General features: G+C 28.4%; 1 protein-coding gene across 1 annotated transcript; it reads right to left on the reverse strand.

Annotated features, from left to right (window-relative positions):
* Window positions 1–12,534: 12,534 nt before the first annotated feature.
* Window positions 12,535–13,359, reverse strand: LOC114169351 (chaperone protein dnaJ 11, chloroplastic). The gene has a single exon (XM_028054484.1). The coding sequence runs from the start codon at window positions 13,278–13,280 to the stop codon at window positions 12,798–12,800; it is 483 nt and encodes a 160-aa protein (XP_027910285.1). The 5' UTR covers window positions 13,281–13,359; the 3' UTR covers window positions 12,535–12,797.
* Window positions 13,360–13,641: the final 282 nt, after the last annotated feature.

The raw sequence follows: 13,641 nt of genomic DNA on the forward strand, positions 1-13,641 counted from the left end.
CCATTTTTTAATTAAAATATTTAATTTAGTATTCTATTTTTAAAATATTTAAGCATGAAAAATATAAAAAAGAAAAGAAAAAATTATTTATATTATGAAAGAAAATAATAAGTAGATAAAAAGTACAAATTTATCCAAATAGTATAAAATAATAAATTAGTCAAATAAAAAATAATGTATAGAGGTTCAAATTTTCTTTTGTTATTCAATTGACTACTTTATATGAAAATGTTTGTTATTGTCTTTCTTTTTAAAATAACACTAACATGTTCATGACATGGAATAAGAAGACAACTTGAAAGATTTAAAGAATTAGAAGATCAAAATAGACATTTTTAAAATAAGGAATCAGCCCAATTTTTTTAATAAATCAAGAACCAGATTATAATTTAGCCATTGGATTAAATTCATTTTTCCAAATATTGAAAGTGTTAGTTACAAAAGAGATAGGTATAATTAACTTAAAGGAGTGAAATTTAAATTAAAAAAAAAAGGATTTAAAAATAATACGTATCGGTTTCAATAGGAAAACTAAGAAACTAAGATGATTTCAATGTAGGTTATAATATTCATAATCTGATAAGTAAGTTAAGTATTTTTAATTTGTTCTTATGATTAAAAAAAATGTTTTAAGTTTTATAAATCTCAACTTATTCTTTAGAAAATGAGAAAACAAACATCTTGAAACCAAGATAAATAGTAATTTTGAATAAAAAATATAAACATTACAAAATGTAATTAAGGCTCTAAAAAAATAATTTATTATCAACGACTAAATAAAAAAATATTAATTACTATTATAATAAAAAATTATAATTTTCCAATTTCTAATTAGAAATTAAGTTAGAAATAAATTCATTTGGTAGCAAGTAATTAATATTTTTTTTTGATAAATATTTAATAATTAATAATTTTTAATTTTATAAATTAGAATCTAAATTGGTTATTATAATAATTAACAATCATTTGATCATTAAAATTAGTAATTAATAAAACTTTTTATTGAATAAAATTATTTTAAAAATAATAAATAATAATTTTTAAAGAAACGACGCAGTAAAATATAAATAATTTTGAAAAATGAAAATATTGAATACATTAAAGTTTGAAAAACTGTAATACAAAATTACTCCACTAAAATATATTATCAAATTATATTGATATATTTTTAATGAGTTGAATTTAGAGTTTGGGTAGTCCTAATTTGGACACACATAAAATACTAATATTTATTAGATATTGGTTTTTCACAATCACAGAATATTATTTCACTAACACATAATGGCCCAGCCAAATGTTTGCACATGCAAATACCATATATCACCACGTATGTATTCTCCCCTGGCCCATTCAAACACTAAAGTTGAAAAGCAATGATTAATTTGGACCAATAATTGGGAAAACATTATAAGCACTCTATCATGCATGTTCATCACAAATTCAATCTTTCACATGGTATGTCAAAACCATTGCTGTTATTTGCATATAATTATTGTAGTAAGTGAAATAAAAAAAAATGCAGAGTTTTATAAATTTAGAGAACACAATATAAGGATACGTATCGATTTGTATTTTATTTTTAATATTTTTTGGTAAATTAAAATTGAGGTTAGGAATTAAAAACTATAAAAGTTGAAATCAACCAAGACAAATCAATGCACAAATTCAATCAACCAAACAATCAAAAAAATTTAGTTATCTCAAGATTCAATTCAAATTTAAACAATTAATTAATTTAATCAATGGACTAAATTAATTATACAAATCATTCAATTTAATTTATATTTAGTTAGCAAAATTAAGATTCAATTAATTTATAATTTGAATTCTAATTCCAGAAACAATTTGATATCCAGATAACAGAATTGAAATTAGAGAAAAGAAAAATAAATTAAAATTGACGACGGATCAGGCAAAAGTAAATAAAAAAGTTGAAATATAATAATGAAAAAATATGAAAAGACGACTAATAGAGAAAAAGTTGCAATACAATAATGGAAGAATTTGAAAAGATGACTAATAGAGAAAGGAAAATTAAAATCCTATAAACTGTTCTATTAATTTTTATGGATGTGTTATGTTAGAATTAACCTTTACAATAGATAGTAAACCTAAACTCTAATGTTACAAACTCCAAAAAATAATGGGTCTAATTAGGTTTAATAAATCAAAGTATAAAAACATGCAAATGTCGCAACGTATTTATATTTAATTTGTTTGAACTTTTAAAAATCATAAAAAATAGTCAAAGAGTCCGAATCTAGTTATCCGTTCATCAATTTTAAAGTTTTAAAAGTGTAGAATCCAATACAGTTAGAATCAACAAAAACTATATCCAAAATAGTAAACAAAGATAAATAAACTAAAAACATAAAATAAAATTAATATATAATAAAACTATAAATGTGTGTAAAACATGTACCATAAAATGCTAATCCTATTTCTATGCAACACTTAGAAAAAGAGATATATTCAAAGGCTTTGTAAAAGCAAAAGAAATCCTAGTAAACTCAAATGCCCCTCAAAAATCATGATGAGAAAAAGAAAGTTTGAAAAAAGTGAGAAGTTAAAGTTTTAGAGACAAAAGGTGGTGGCTTTTGGGATGACCAAAAGGTTGGAGATGTAACAGGACCTGAACTTTATAAGACCATTATTATTCAACATGAACAAGGATTACCCCAATCCCAAGCCCTTCTGTCCCAAACACACGACAGATACGAAACTTGACAACATATAATTACTGACATTGGGGTCCCATTGCCTTTCAGATTGTAAACAACGAGTTCCATATAAAGTAGATTCAACTCAATATGTCTCCAAATTCTATGTTGTTTTATATGTGGATAAGATAACGATGTTTTTCTTTTTATTATTTATCAAAAATATACCTCAAGAGGTCTGAGACTAATAAAATATTTTGTTTTTTGTAATCAAAGTTTTCTTCATTTACATAACTCACTCATCTTGAATTCTATTGGTAGTGGACCAAATATTGCACGGTGTTCCGTAACTCGTACAACGATATATGTGATCGCTAACCCCTTTTATAATACTTGGCTTTAAAGGGAAATCTGCATATCAGTGGTCAAACAGGACAAGGGTAATTGCCAGAAAATGTGGTGACAAATTAACATTAGTGTTCCGCGAAGTGATTGATAATGTTGCATGCAGGCACAGGATTGGTTCCTTAGTATTTAGCTGAGAAACATGCATTAGTTTCCTATTTGTAAGTATCAGTGAGACATAGACGTCTAAATCGTATTTATAATGGGTGTTCTTTCTCATTGGTTCAACTTTCCTGGAAGCAACATCGTCTGGATTATCTACCAAACAACACTGTTTCTACATATCACAGGTCTTTTTCCCAACCATGCCCAATCTCATCATTTCCGCACGTTCAATTTTCAACAGTGAGGTCATAATTCATTTCATGAGTAAGTTTTAAAAGGCTTAATTAGGGTTTTTAACATAGTTTTTGTTCCGGTACACTCAATTTGTGGAATAAGAGCAATAAACCTCTTTTTCTTCTAGAACAAATATCAATATATGTATATTTTATTTGAGTTGTTAAAAATTGGTTTATATATGACGTTTCGTCCGCTTGCTACGTGTAGTTCTGAGTGAGTCCGTTACATAATGATTTGTGAATATTATGGATTACCTGGAGCAACCAATAATGTTATTAGAGACCATATGGTGACAAGGGCTGTTAGCAAAAATATATGACAATATCGTTTTGTTTTTTGTTTTTAGTGATAAGAAAAAGGGAAATACCCTATTTAAGTTTCTCACTCAACTGCAAAGTAGGTCCTATCATATCTCTTTTCTTCTCCAAATGAGATATAAAGTATCACTATCTTCTGTGTAGTGTATTATTAAAAGAGAGGAAATAAAGCCCGTATTAAACTCTAAGTATCTTTGCCCCATAGTAAGATCTTTCATTTTATTGGATGATCATAGTGCCTCAAAAAGTTGTATATTTGGACTTTTTTTTTTTTAATTTCAGGGTTAGTTTAAAGTTGTTGTAATTATGGATCGTTTGAATTTTCTTTTAATATAGGGCGAAGTCGTCAAGAGGGGGACGAGTGTCATAATATAAATCGATTTTATTTCTTTCAAAAAAAAAAGTAAAGTTCGTAAGTCATGATGACTAGAAAAGTGAAATTATTATGAGTCATAACAATTTCAATATCAAAAAAGTAGAATCATCATGATTAATAATGACTTCAGTGTATAAAGAAGTGAAGTCGTTATGAGTTCTAACGAGTTTACTTTTTTTCCAAAAAAAAAAAATGAAACTGGTTTGTATCATGACAATTTCAATTCTGATGTCATCCACACTCCCGACGACTTCACCATTTTTTATAAAAAAGTAAAAAATTAAACCAACCAATATTTATAATTTCCACTTAAAACCACCCAAATAAATAAAAAAATACTTGTCTGGGTGGCATTTTGTTACAAAGAATAAGCTAATACAATTCTACGTTTTGCAAGGCAAATTATTATGTAATTTTCCATCTACGTGAATTTTGTGAACCGGTAAGAGGCTCTTATATTTTCTAATAGGCACCTTCTTCCTGTACCTCCTTTTTTTTTTCTGCACTCAAATACTTGATCAAGTTACCGTTTTACCCTCTCCTTCTTCTCCTATGCAGCCCCTATTTCCAGCGGCGGTGCACCGCCAGATTCCCCTGTTCCTGCATTACCATCATCCAATTCAACTCCCACCGCCAGCCGTGCGTGCATTTTTTGAACAAAGAAAAAGATGAAATCGAGTATGAGTGTGTTTTTGTGTTTCGGATTAGCGAATTCAAAAGATATTTTTAAGATTTGGGACTATCTTCTGGATAGATCAATTCGAAATATATGTTTTAAAATACGTTACGAATTAACAAAATCTAAAAGATATTTTCAAATTCAGGAGTACCTTTAGAATTGATTAATCCAAAATATATTTATATGTTCTGCATTGGTCAATCTAAATCTAAAAAGTATTTAGAATACCAAAAATAAAATTACACCTATGGTAGAAATCATTCTCAATCTCAAAACCTAAAATACATTTACATATCTGAAAATTTATACAAGATGACATCCAAAGGTTTTTCAGGAGAGATCGAAGGTCACTGTAAATGAAAAAGGAAGTGTGAGGAAGGTGAGGGTTGAGGTGCCGAAGAAGAAAGGAGGGAGGTGCATGACTCACAGGGAGAAAAAAGGAAGTGTAGAAAGAAACAGTATATTTAAAACCCCTTAGAGGCCCACTATCCTACAGACCCAAAAAAATTAAACTGGGCCTACATCTAAGAACTTTGATCTCGCTTGGGCCATGCATTAATTAGTTATCGCGCAAGTACGCACACATCGACCTATAGGAAAAAGAACATGAAAAATACAAATGTAGATTAAGGTTCATTGATTCAACTCTAAATGAGAGTAAAAAAATTGTTTCATTTGTTATTTTATTGAAATAATACGAGTAAATTGAATGGAAACGTTTGATTATTGATTGATGTTTATAAAAATATATGAATAAAGTGAATGTAAATATAAGGTTATTGGACTTGTTTTTGTTGAAAATTTTATGATAATTAGATTGACGTTTATTGAAAAATTTATGATTACGGGATTAGTGTTTGTTGAAATGGATTGAATTTGAGTATATAATATGATAACATTGGTTTCAATAATTCAAATACCTTCAATGTTATTATGAATAAGTTTTGTGTATTAACTATGTGAACTTATTATTCAAACAAGATACATTAACTTTATTATTGATAATCTAAATCTTACATATTAAGACATGATGATAATGAAAAATTGAAAAAACCTTTACATCATTTTCAGTTATTTGTGTATAGAATGTATGTATTTGATATAATACATTTAATATGAGTATTTCAAGATATATTTAAATGCTATTTTGTTTTTACATAAATTGAGATTCGTAGACATAATGCTTTAAAATAAATAAAATTGAGATTTCAATTGTATATGTAATGTAAGTTCATTTCAATTTTCCATAACAATTTGTAATGTAATGTAAAAGTATTGTAGAATAATCGTGTATATGTAAATTAAATTCATTTCAGTTTTCCATAACAATTTGTTGGGTGTTATTAAAACAATTGAGTTTTTTTTTTCTTACCTCAAAAGGGATTACATCATTTTCTTCAATTGAAACACATTAGATTAAATGTCTAGCATTCCACACATTTTTACATTATTTAAATGCACCCTCTTGAGATTCATACCTTCATCCTTAAAGCTTAGTCTGAACAATTAAATTGATTGAGAAACATTCAACCTTCGAGGCAATTGTCCAATATCACAAAGTTAAATTAAAGATTATAATAAATTTCAACCTTAAAAAATATAATATTATTAAAATCTTGGTCATATGTTATATATTAGTTTATGCAGGTTTGTAGTATGCACGAGGTTTGAAGGAAGAAAGAAATCGTAAATGAAAATGTAGAAGACTTATTGTCGTGTGAATGAGTCAATGTTTGGTATCATATGGAAGCTTGTAGAACTTTGATCTTCCAAATCAATCATCATTTTCGTTTTAAATTTCATAAGCTTCTAGAACTTAAATAGCCCATCATCAATACAAATATACAAATTTAATTCAATTGTTAAGTTTACAGAAAAAGTGAAAGGGCAGAAACAAATTAAAAAAAAAAGAGTGTTTTTAAGGTTGTTTAACGGAAACTAAAAATAATGCTTTTTTTTCTTTTATTTATTTCATTGTTTTAAAAAATATATTTATATAGTGACATGAACACTTAAAATAAATAGTTAAATTTGACGCAAGTAATGTCTTTTTTTTCATTCTCTTTTATTCTCTCCAAAATTAATGGGCTCGCTTACAATGGGCCCGTGGCTCGTTTTCTGTTATTACTCGAGTGTTGGACTCTTCCAAACAAGGGAAGAAACTATTTTTAAACGGATTTTGGTTGCTAATTAACAGTTTCAAATAATGGTTAGTTCTTCAAACTACAAAATTCAACACTTCAATGAAATAAAGTCACCATGAATTTATTCAACCCATGTGTCCATTTAAAAATAACTCAAATATTACTGCAATTGATTTTTTGAAAACTCCTCATACTAATAATAATTATAACACTACAATAAAATTAAATTTTGACATAATTAACTATTTGAAATCTTTGGTAAAAGATATTCAAATTAAATATTTGGAATAATGTAATAAAAAATTTTGTGGAAATCTACCGGTATAATTCTCAATACTTCTAAAACCAGATAAAGGCATATCAGTAAATATTTATAATTAGTAAATTAAGAATATGAATGAAATTTTGCGTTTGTTTTGCTTCTTTACTATCATCTACCTGATCAGGAAAAAAAAAATAGTTGATACATTTTAATTGAACAACTTTAATTTTTTTTTCTTTCTCCTCCAATTGTTATAAATCATCTATGATTATCTTTTATTCAAAAAGATAAATATCAAATAAATTTAGAAATGAGAATAAGATACGAATTAAGTATTTTAGCTCACTAATTCATAAATTCATAAATGTTGCATAATTAAGGACAGTCTTTACCAGTGAAGAATTGTTTAATAATATTTGTGTCGAGTATTTATTGATGTAGACTTTGAAGTATGAAACCACTTGCTTTTATATTTATTGTCTATGACTTTGTTTTTTCTTGTTGTGTAATTCTCAATCATGACATCAAATTTGAAATTTTAATAAAGAGAGGAGACATTTGAAATGTCGAACAAAATCAATATTATGTGTTGTGTTTTTTGAAAAAAGAAATTAGAGTTGTCAAAATGAGTTGAAATCTGTGAGATAATTCGGTTCACCATGGGTTTGGATTGGGTTGGATTTAAATTTTTTTACAAATTTTAATGCAGGTTGACTTTTTACTCAACTCATTTGGAATTAAGCTCATCTGGATTGAACTCGTGGTAAGTTTGGTTGGTGAGCCAACTCTTAAATAAAGGGTCACATAATTATTTTTTGTTAGGTTGGACTTTGCATTTAGATCAGGTTAGGTTATTTTTTTAGTCAACACATAAATAAATTGTATTTTTATGATTTTGATTTGTATTTGGATTATATTGAAGTTTATTTAGATTTTAATTAGAACTGTAATTTAGATTTGACTAGAAAAAATAAAAAAATTGTATTTTTTTAAATTAAATAAGTATGTAAATCAACTTGTTTAACCCCGATTCATAGTGAACCAAATTTAAATTTTTTCTAATAAATAAATTACATCGAATTGACTTACTAAATAATTAATAAGTGATGTACAAAAGAAATATGTCGGGATAGATTATCCATTTTAACAATTCTATTAAAATCTAACCTGAAAACTAAACTGTGAAAAAAATTGTCACCGAAACATCCAAACAGATGTGGAAATTTAAGTTCCAAAAAAGTAAATAATGAAAAGTGAAGAATACTAGTTAGAGAAATAAAGTGCAGAGAGGTTCCTTTGGGTTAATCTACTTTTTGCAATATTTGTGATTTTGCGTAAAAAAATGATGTTGTACTACTTGCCCCTTTGTCTTGTTGGAGTAGTAGCAGCCGATGAGGTCCCAGACATGTATCTAGAAGGTTTATGCATCTAGAAGCATTTATTTTCTCTCTCATCTGTTATTGATTTTGCGTATTTGAATAGTGGTTTATGATTGTGCTGTGGAAGATAGTTTGTCCACTGTAGTGATGGAAAAGGATATGTTTGTTGTCCCATCACTCTGTATCTTCGTTCTAGAACCAATGCACATACGACATACCATCACAACACAATAATTATATTATTTTTCAAACAGCCTCAAAAGTCACACCATGAGGAGGAAAAAATGTTTATAATAATAATTCCTTTTTATTTCTTTCGCAATTTCTGAATTATTTTCTGCCACTATATTCAGAATAATTATGGAGACGTATTCAGTTTTTTTTTTTGTACTTTTAAGTTGGTGGCAAATAAAATATAAAAGGAAATAACAAATAATAATATAATACTAAAATAATGAAAACTCATAACTTTATTTTATTTATATTCAATTAAAGGAATATTACCGAGGGATATAAAAAATAAAATAAAACAATGGAAAAGAACCATATGATAAAAAAATTAATTCTAAATTCTGTTTATTACTATTTTAAACATATCAATAAATGAGATACAAATACACTATATGTGTAAGTTTTTTCTTTATAATATCATATTATTTGTTATTTAAATTTTTCTTATTTATTTAATTAATAAATTATTTCAAGATTTTAGTTAAAAAACTTTAGTTACGAAAACAATTGATCACCAGACATTCACCGACTATTAATTAATTAATAATCGATAATTTTTTATATATAATAATAACTATTTTAATAATCAATAATTTTTTATTTTATAAATTTATATCTAAATTAATTATTATAATAATTAATAACTTTTCATTAATAAAATTGATTATTAATTAAACATTTCTTATAATGTATTATATCAATTCAAACATCAGCAACAAGTTTAATATCTCATTTAAAACTCACTACAACTTCAAAACTCATATCTCATTAGTTTAGTAGTTCAAAATTTGTACTTCAAAATCAGTAATAACATAACAACATCATCGTAATCAAAAAATAATTTAACCATATAAAATTCAATTAATAACAATATAATTTCTATAAAAAAAATCATAAGTTATGATATTCTCGACTTATATTAACAACTAAACTAATTATACATTTAGACTATTTCTAATTCTTCACAGACATGTTAATTAAGAACTCAAAAATCTAAATTAACTGAAAATTAACTCTGTACAATATTAACTTATTCTAAAACACTTAATTTCAACTCAAGATTATACCTTATACCATATTTTTACTTAGTTAATTATTGTTTTCCAAGTCACAAGAATTTTATGTTAAAAAAAAGTCTGAAATTACTCGCAAAAAGAGCTCCAAATCATCTAAAAAATATCTAAAATATCAAAAGTCAAAAATTGGTATAATCTCTTCATTTCACAAAATCTATGAAATCCAATTTTTCAACTTAAACTCATAAAAGACTAGAAAGAAGATTATACAAAAAAAAAAAAAAACTACTCTATAATTTATTTTTTAATCATATAAGAATAACCCTACCCTGTAACACAGTAACTCATGCTATCTAATTAAAAAAAAAAGGAAATTCTAGTTTCAAATGTTAAAGAGAGGCTGAAAGATGTTTAAAAAAATGAGAACAAATTTATAAATGAATAATGAAAAAGTTAAAATTGTAATTTATTATTTTAAAATTTAATTTTAGTTTATTTTTAAAATGATCGTTTCTATTAAACTAAAACCAGACATGATATTATCTAATTGAAAAGAAAAACCAAAATGATAGTTTATTCTGTTATTCAAATATTATGATCTTTCAAGTGTCAAAAATAAAGGTTGTTTATTCATCTTTAATATATATATATATATATATATATATATATATATATATATATATATATATATATATATATATATATATATATATATATATATATATATATACTATAATGGATTACTCAACTTTATATGTTAAGGCAATAAAATTGATTTGTCATGTTAATTAAGGATATGCAAATATTTGATTAAACGTGGTATGAGCATGATAAATTGTTACATTTATAGTTATGACCACTTAAACTATAAATTATACTTGGACTAGGATAATTAAAGATTATTGTTGTCTAAGCTAAGATAAAACTTAGATCAAAGATACTTATTTTCAGTTGATCTCTTTCTCTAATGTCTAAATTATCTGTTTTCTCGTTTTCTTTGTGTAATTTTTCTTCATTTATAAGGATCATTCTTCCTCTTATCTCACACTAGTGTGATACTTATTTTTCTCATGATCAAGCCAACACACTAACTACCTCTGTGCTTTGTGGTGTTGATATAGGAGGAGTAGTATCATGGTCGGTTAGCGTACCAAAACATCCCTCCTATTAGGCATTATAGAGATTGACAACATTATCTCGTAATTGAGTTGATACACCACTATTTTGCAAAGGATATATACTCACAAATCGACTCATGACCTTCATATAGATCATAATGTCCTAGGCTCAAACTATTATTAGAGATGATAGTGAAAAGTCGTGAAGATTCACATCATAACAACTCCAAATCAACCCATGGATGTTATACAAATCATAATCCCCCAAACTAGAACTATCTTTAACGATGATAGTGATGAGTTGAGATGCTTCACATCATAACATCTCCAAATTGGTCTATAGCGTCATACGAACCACATCCCCCAAACTCGAACCATCATCAAGAATGATAATGAAGAGGTAAGATACTTCACTTCGTAACATCTCCAAATCGACTTGTGATTAAACACTCTTATTCTAACTTAGGTTGGGAAAAATAATCTAAGTTTTCAATAATTACAATTCTTAATCCTTAAAGAAAGTTAGGTCGATTATAAGTAAATGTTATAACAATAGTATTATCCGCAAAGGCCCAAACTTTTACTCGTGTATTACTATAAGTAGGAAAGCAATTCCCATCCAGAAACTTGAATTTTCTAATTTGAAATCAAATAACCATACTTTAAAATCCTTATAATATTAAATTTTAAATGCTTAAAACCATTAATTTTGAAATGCAGCCAATCTTTTCCTAGCAAGCCAATCAATAATCAATAATATGTTACAAGAGAGAAAAAATTAAAAAATAATCCGTGACAGTAAAGCTGATCCCACGGGGTCTGGGCACATTAAGAAAAGTGAACACAGACAAAGTTTAAACAAAACCTTCGAGAACAGTTGGTTGAATATAGTATCATTAAATGTCATAAACGTTAATGCCACTTATGCAATGCTTTTGTAGCAGATATGGTTGTCCATAAACACCTATCAAATTTTAAATTAACTGAACACATGCTTTGATGTTAACTTCGATACATTATTGAACAGATACAATAAACAAAACCTTGGTTCACAATTTCAATGGAAAACGCACTTTACCATTCTTGGGTTGTCCACTCATGTGCTGTGCAAGTTGCGAGTTTGGTTTGGATGATTCAAAAAGGGGAAATGAAAAGTATATAGACGGGAATTTAAATTAAAATAAATAAAAATCAACGAATAATTAATCAACCGACAGTGGAATCGCACTAACGGCACGGTAACCCTCTTCTTCTAGAAACCTTGAGCTTCTGGCATTTCGTTATGTGAACAACTCTGAATACGCCAAATGGTGTTGACTTTTTATTTTAATACAAACAATAGAAACAACCGATGGTTCCGAATTTCTAGGATGCACTACACCAAGCAAGCAATCAAGCAAATTTGCTTACAGAAAGTGCCAATTAACATTGTTTGTGATTTAGGTTAATTCGTCCCTAACCCAATCAACATCACAGATCTCGATCACCGCTAATGGAAACATCAAAGAATAACTTTCTATACTCAATCATGTTACCATGTTCATGCTTTTCGCAATTTCCGGAACAGATTGTGCTTAATTAATTATAAACCTTAGATATTGTCAATTAATTAAAAATAAATATGTACTTGTAAAAGAAGCTAACGAACTTATTGGGGAACAGGAGTATAACCATTTCAATTCTCTTTTCGTTTTTTTGTGTCATTTGAAGAAAGTGGCATGTAGCACTGAGTAAGTACTAGTGCCGTCTATTCTACCCTACGTAGATATACGATCTACGAATTAGTGATTAATAATTTATATGCAAGGAAAAGCGCTTCAATAACCGCGTCTTCTCACTTTCGCTCGGCGAGTCGACTCAGTGACTCACTACCAGCACTGATCCGTTTCCCAGTTCCGGCGCGTGTAGCCGGAAAACACCGCCGCAGTTGACAGCGGCCGTTGTCGCCGGAATAGGCTGCGGTCGTAGTTGGCGCGTTTGTCAGGATCCGAGAGAGTGGAATACGCAGCGTGGATCTTCATGAATTCGTCAGCGGAGGAATTCTTCCGGTCGATCGTCGCCACGTCCGGGTGGCAGACTCTGGCCAAACGCCGATACGCAGCCTTGATTTCCTGGCTGGAGGCACCGGCGGGGATTCCGAGGATATCGTAGTGAGAAGAGCAGGAGGAGTTGAGATACGAAGGGCGTGGTTTCTCTGTCCAGGAAGATCGAGCTTCCTCGGTTGCAGTAGCGGTGGCGGTGGCGAAGGCGACTATTGGACGGGATCTGACCTTACTGGACGGCGAAGTCAGGGCTTTACCGGAGAAGTTAACGGCTGGAAGAGACGGTTGAAAGGCCACAGAAGAAATCATATTCGATAGTTTTGATGTGGATAAGCTGTGTTAGAGGTTTTGATTTGGGAATTGGGATTGAATATGGGAGGGGAATGGGGTTAGGGTTGTGAATATATAAAAGGAAGGGTAGAGAGAGAGTGTGTGTGGAGCCCACAGTGAATAAAATAGAGGCGTGGTTTGGGAGTGTTTGGATTTGGAAACACGGGAATGAAACTTATCCGGTGGGCGTTAGCTGACTCAATACGTATCTGGCTTGGTTTTCGCTTATCTTTAATTCTGCTTCGGTTCCACCACTACTATTCTCGCTTAAACATCGCTCTCATATTTATTTTTGCATTTTTATAATTTTTCAACTTCCACGCTAATTTTCCCTCACACA

Source organism: Vigna unguiculata, chromosome 2 (genome assembly GCF_004118075.2).
Source record: "Vigna unguiculata cultivar IT97K-499-35 chromosome 2, ASM411807v1, whole genome shotgun sequence".
Classification (NCBI taxonomy): Eukaryota; Viridiplantae; Streptophyta; class Magnoliopsida; order Fabales; family Fabaceae; genus Vigna; species Vigna unguiculata.

Bases quoted from the DNA above. Each gene is read 5' to 3' on its own strand.
- LOC114169351 (XM_028054484.1), bottom strand. From the start codon at position 13,280: ATGATTTCTTCTGTGGCCTTTCAACCGTCTCTTCCAGCCGTTAACTTC.